This window comes from Phoca vitulina, unplaced genomic scaffold (genome assembly GCF_004348235.1).
Source record: "Phoca vitulina isolate PV1807 unplaced genomic scaffold, GSC_HSeal_1.0 scaffold3, whole genome shotgun sequence".
NCBI lineage: Eukaryota > Metazoa > Chordata > Mammalia > Carnivora > Phocidae > Phoca > Phoca vitulina.
In genome coordinates, this window is record NW_022589706.1 from 65,708,094 (window position 1) to 65,714,066 (window position 5,973).

Genomic DNA, 5,973 nt, shown 5'->3' on the forward strand with positions numbered 1-5,973 from the left:
AATTATTCAGAAGAAATGTTATCACCATTAAGAATAGCAAGACAAAGTTATGGTTGTGTCCTTTGTAACTACATGGCTGTGCCCCTTCATTGGCATAGGCAGAAAAAGTCTGGTTAGTTACCTCAGTGCTGAGCCTGATGATGCCCCCGTACGTGTCTGTGAGCACTCCATATAAAACAGATATAAAGTGTGTTTCTTCTGTAACACTGAGTCTTGACAGCCTTCTTCTCATGTTGGATATACACTCCTTGCCCAGGAAAAAGTCAAATGCTAACTGACCAAAATAATACCTTACCATGGTTATCATCTTTTGCTTTATAAGTAATTTTGTGCTGTCCTTTCTTCTTTAAAACAGACTGATTAATATTCCTAAGGAAAATGAAGATAATTATATATTTTTGCATTTGGGCAGCATCATGGGCTATTCCAGTAAGTATGTATTTCTCAGAAAATCTCCTCACTTTGTTATCTCTTTTAACCTAACATTAAATAATATATATTTCCTTAAGACTTTGAAGATAAGCTGGGCCTAAACATTTAGATTTGCATGAAAGACTTTACAAGATTTCTTTGGGGGTCTCAACAAACCCAAATATGCACTCCAATTCATGCTCCCATTCCTCTAACTGAAACTCATGTCTTGTCAGATGGATTATTACTTTTAAAATTTATTCAGATTGTGTTTGCTCTGGCAGCACACATACTAAAATTGTAATAATACAGAGAATATTAGCATGGTCCCTGCACAAGGATAACACACAAATTTTTAAAATTCATTCAGATTAATTTACATTTAATGCCCAAAAGCCATGGAGACTTTAGCCATCTTTGCTCATGCCCTATGAATTTCATTATAATATCAATGAAGCCTACACTTTCAAGGAATGAAAGTAGGAAAAAATAAGATTTTTTTCAACATAGGAGAAAATGTTTCACTCAGATAATTATTTTTTTAATGCTCATTGAGAAAAATTTGGAATATACAGATAAACACCAACAGAGAAAAAATTAGGAAAATTAAACCATTTGTAATTATGTTACCCTGCTATGGGTAACATTTTGGCATGCTTTCATAATATCGAACAATTTGGTATTTATGCAGGTGAGAATTTTCTCAACTATTTCAAATGTACTCCTGAAGGACAGAAGTAGCAAATTACTTGGTTTTGTTTCTGCACTGGCTCTGGTGATACCTGCTATTTTCTTAGGGGTATGGCCAGGATTATACTTAAGGTGGGTCTTGTGCTAGTGTGGGAGGCTTGTACAGAAACACCAAAGGTCTATCTCCTCATTTTTATAAAAGACAATCCTCCTTGAGATAAATGGTCTGGTTAATATCAATAAAATTGGTAATACCATTGTGAAAAGTATCTCTATGCCCAGTTTAAATTCTACATAAGCTGTGTAACAAGCTTTATTAGATCATACTTTGGCCTTTGCATTATATATGTTTTCATTTAGAGAAAAATGTGTGTCTGTATGTATGCGTGCATGTGTGCATGCATGCATGTACACAAAATGAGAATGTTTTAAATTTCCAATATTTTCATTTTGGTAGGTTCCTCAAATCAAGCCATTGGAGAGACATGCTGTTGACAAATTTGTAAATTTAAATCTAGAAAAAGCAAAAGTGCCAATACAGGTAGGTATAGGATATAAAATGTGTTTCTAAGCTGTTTTTAAATTCTTTTTTTTATTATTTATTTATTTATTTGAGAGAGGGAACATGAGAGAGAGCAGGGGGAGGGACAGAGGGAGAAGCAGACTCCTCGCTGAGCAGGGAGCCTGACATGGGGCTCCATCCCAGGACACTTAATCGACTGTGGCAGATGCTTAACTGACTGAGCCACCCAGATGCCCCTAAATTCTATTAACTTCCAGAAAATTGATGCTTATCTTTTCAGTTTGTTTTACTTCAATTATTTTGAATTGTTTCTCTTTTCCAGGATGAGTTAAATGCCAATGATACCACCAAAGAGAGTGGTGTCCCCCCTGAAAATGAAAGAGGAAGGCAACAATATACCAAAGATGATTACAAAGAAGAAAGAAATGGCTCTGAGTGGGTAGAAATAGGAGGGAAAATTTCTTCTACACATTCCATGTTAGTAAATGATGAGGGGAATAGTGAGGATCAAAATGGGGTCACAAGAAAACTAGAAACATATGGTTATGATGGGATACATGGAAAAGAAAGTAGCGCCACAGCAAATGGCATCAGGGGACAAGTAAGTATCATCGACAATGCTGGAATAGCAAATGGGAGCAATATTAATAGAAATACTGATAATAATTTAAACAATGGAGGAGATGTTGGAGATGCAAGTCAGAGTGAGAATGCCACTGTTGTCCAAGAAGATGACCATCAAATAGCTGGAAGCAATAACAGTACAAGCCATGAGGATGAAATAAACAGGAATTCCTGTAGAAATGAGGGTGATACAGGTGAAGTAACATCTCAGAGAGAAAGTGAGGGAAATGGGAATCAGGAGGCAGGAGTAACACCAGGGGGAAGTGGAGCTGGCAATGGAGAAGATGATGGCCTAGATAATTCTGATGGCAATCCTAGTGGGAATGGAGCAGAGGAGGATGAAGATAAGGGCTCTGGTGATAATGAAGGTGAAGAAACAGGGAATGGAAAAGAGGACACTGATAACAGCAAGGGCCAAGAGGGTCAGCCTCATGGAAAAGATGACAATGATAATAGTTTAGGTCAAAATTCAATTAGTAGTGAAGGTGATGACCCTGAAGACAAAGAAGATCCCCATGACATCAATGGAGACAACACCTCCAAAAGCGAGGAGGATTCTGATGGTATTTCCAAAGACAAAGATAGCCCAATAACAGAGGACATGCAAAAGCCCAATTACAGAGAAAACAAAGCTGTGGAAAAGAAAATCACTGATGAATCAGAGCCAGGTGCTACTGGGAAGAGCCAAGATAAGGTTAGTTTGTGAAGCTGATTTCTTTCAATGGCAGTTTAAATTCTCCCCCTCCATTCACTGATGGTAACACAAAAATAAATCATAATGAGCATTCATCTATTTGTGCACCTAAATTACTCAAATATTTAATGGGAAAGTTAGAGTCCTTATTAAACTCTGATACCGAACAATTTTAAGGAAGATTTTATTATTTATTTATTTATTTGAGAATGAGAGTGAGAGAGCACAAGTGTGTGGGGGGGTGATACAGCAGAGGGAGAGGGAGAAGCAGGCTCCTCGCTGAGCAGGGAGCCTGATGTGGGGCTTGATCTCAGGACCCTGGGATTATGACCTGAGCCAAAGCCAGATGCTTAACTGACTAAGCCACACAGGTGCCCCCAGAACAATTTTAAAAACAGACATTTCTGAAAATTTGGTTACAATTCTATAATAACTGATATACCATGTAACTGTTCACACAAGTTCCTACTGACTAAAAATGTGGATGGGTTGTTATATAACCTAAACACTGGAGTTCTCTCAAGTGAATAAAGCACATTCTTACAAACAGAAGTTTATGAAGTACTGGAAGCTGAACTTCTGTTTCTCTGGTCACATTCCCCAGTCTGTCTTCCTCAGACCAACGCAATTTTGCAGCATACCATCCACTAACTAATCATTCTTTTCTCCATCTTTCCACAGGGAATAGAAATGGAAGGTCCCAGTAGTGGCAACAGAAACAATATTACCAAAGAAGCTGGGAAATTCAGTGAAGATAAAGAGAGTAAAAGACAACAAGGAATGGTCATGAGCAAAGGAAATGTCAAGACACCAGGAGAGACTGACATACAAGGACCTGGTCAGAAATCAGAACCTGGAAATAAGGTTGCACACAGCAAAACAGGTAGTGACAGTAACAGTGATGGATATGACAGCTATGAGTTTGATGACAAATCCATGCAAGGAGATGATCCCAACAGCAGTGATGAATCTAATGGCAATGATGATGCTGATTCTGAAGGTGACAATGACAGCAATAGCCGAGGAGATACTGGTTTTAACTCTGATGAATCAAAAGATAACGGCAATGACAGTGACTCAAATGGAGGAGGTGATAATGACAGTGATAGCACATCAGATGCTAATGATAGTGACAGTAATGACAATGGAAACGGGAGCGATGACAATGGCAAATCAGAGAGCAATAGAGATAAATCAGACAGTAGCAACAGCAGTGACAGCAGTGACAGCAGTGACAGTAGTGACAGCAGTGACAGTAGTGACAGTAATGACAGCAGTGACAGTAGTGATAGTAGCGACAGCAGTGATAGTAGTGACAGCAGCGACAGCAGTGATAGCAGCAACAGCAGTGACAACAGCGACAGCAGTGACAGTAGCAACAGCAGTGATAGCGACAGCAGTGACAGCAGTGAAAGTAGTGATAGCAGCAACAGTAGTGACAGCAGTGACAGCAGTGATAGCAGTGACAGCAGCGACAGCAGTGATAGCGACAGTAGTGACAGCAAGTCAGACAGTGATAGCAGTGACAGCGACAGCAGTGATAGCGACAGCAGTGACAGTAGTGACAGCAGCGACAGTAGTGACAGCAGCGACAGTGACAGTAAATCAGACAGCAGTGACAGCAGCAACAGCAAATCAGATAGTGACAGCAGTGACAGCAACAGCAGCGACAATGACAGTAAATCAGACAGCAGTGACAGCAGCAACAGCAAATCAGATAGTAGTGACAGCAGTGACAGTGACAGCAGCGACAGCAACAATGACAGCAGCGACAGCGACAGCAGCGACAGTGACAGCAGCGACAGCAGCAACAGCAGCGACAGTGACAGCAGTGACAGCAGTGACAGCAGCGACAGTGACAGCAGCGACAGTGACAGCAGCGACAGCGACAGCAGTGACAGCAGTGATAGCAGCGACAGTGACAGCAGCGATAGCAGTGACAGCAGCGACAGCAGCGAGAGCGACAGTAGTGACAGTGACAGCAGCGACAGCAGTGACAGCAGTGATAGCAGCGACAGTGACAGCAGCGACAGCAGTGACAGCGACAGCAGCAACAGCAGCGACAGCAGTGACAGCAGTGATAGCAGCGACAGTGACAGCAGTGATAGCAGCAACAGCAGCGACAGTGACAGCAGCGACAGCAGTGATAGCAGTGACAGTAGCAACAGTGACAGCAGTGACAGTAGCGACAATGACAGCAGTGACAGTGCATCTGACAGTGATAAGAGTCACAGCAAGAGCAAGTCTGGTAATGGCAACAATGGAAGTGACAGTGAGAGTGAGAGTGAAGGCAGTGACAGTAATCACTCAACCAGTGATGATTAGAAAAGAAAAACCCACAAGATTTTTTTTTTGGAGAAGTCTAGTGAATAACTGATAGGAAATGAAGATTTCCAAGAAAGGAAAGAAAGGGGAGACATAAGCAGAAGATGCCTACATTCATAGAAACAATGAGAGGAATAGTCAAATTGCCAGATTTGGAACCAAGTACCCACACCCTCAGGAGAGAATATGAATGCAGGACCTTTGGTATGTGCATATTAAAACACATTCTGAAAAGATTTTTAAAAAGTGTACATCTAAATATAAAAAGGGACAATTAAAATATTCTTTAATACTTTACACAGAAACCTCAAGCAATCACGTAATATATGATAACTGATTTAAATGTCAAGTGCTTTAGGGAATGTAGTAAGTAAATACATCTTATAAACAACCTGTGGCATTGCCTTAATCGTTCAGTAATCATACATTCTGGATAGATGATCGGCTTACTGCTGAGTAAAAGATGCTGTTACCATGATATCCAGCTTGGCTACTGATTCATTTGCTTGTTCTAAGGAAGAAATAAACTTGTAATATGAAAAAGAAATGCAGCAATGATTGAACCTATCTGGACCATGGGGATAATCTTTGTAATTATTGAATAATTACAAATTAGAAAAAATTTAAAGAGTGCTAGTCAGAAAATAATTCAGAGGCTGGTTTAAATAACAAAATCTGATGTACAGTATTACATTCCTGCTAAGCA

At 40.1% G+C, this 5,973-nt stretch overlaps 1 protein-coding gene and 1 non-coding gene across 2 annotated transcripts; both read left to right on the top strand.

The window, feature by feature from the left end:
* The first annotated feature begins 378 nt into the window (after nucleotides 1-378).
* DSPP (dentin sialophosphoprotein) lies at nucleotides 379-5,267 on the top strand. Its single transcript, XM_032401111.1, has 4 exons — nucleotides 379-429; nucleotides 1,559-1,642; nucleotides 1,947-2,942; nucleotides 3,624-5,267. The coding sequence occupies exons 1-4, from the start codon at nucleotides 379-381 to the stop codon at nucleotides 5,265-5,267; spliced, it is 2,775 nt and encodes a 924-aa protein (XP_032257002.1).
* LOC116630326 lies at nucleotides 680-787 on the top strand. The gene has a single exon (XR_004298927.1). It is a non-coding gene; the product is annotated as a U6 spliceosomal RNA (small nuclear RNA).
* Nucleotides 5,268-5,973: the final 706 nt, after the last annotated feature.

What these genes read in the sequence shown, in the direction of transcription:
- DSPP (XM_032401111.1), top strand. Translation starts at nt 379, where the DNA reads ATGAAGATAATTATATATTTTTGCATTTGGGCAGCATCATGGGCTATT. An exon ending in AAGCAAAAGTGCCAATACAG is followed by an intron (nt 1,643 to 1,946) that starts GTAGGTATAGGA and finishes TCTCTTTTCCAG; the next exon opens with GATGAGTTAAATGCCAATGA. An exon ending in CTGGGAAGAGCCAAGATAAG is followed by an intron (nt 2,943 to 3,623) that starts GTTAGTTTGTGA and finishes ATCTTTCCACAG; the next exon opens with GGAATAGAAATGGAAGGTCC.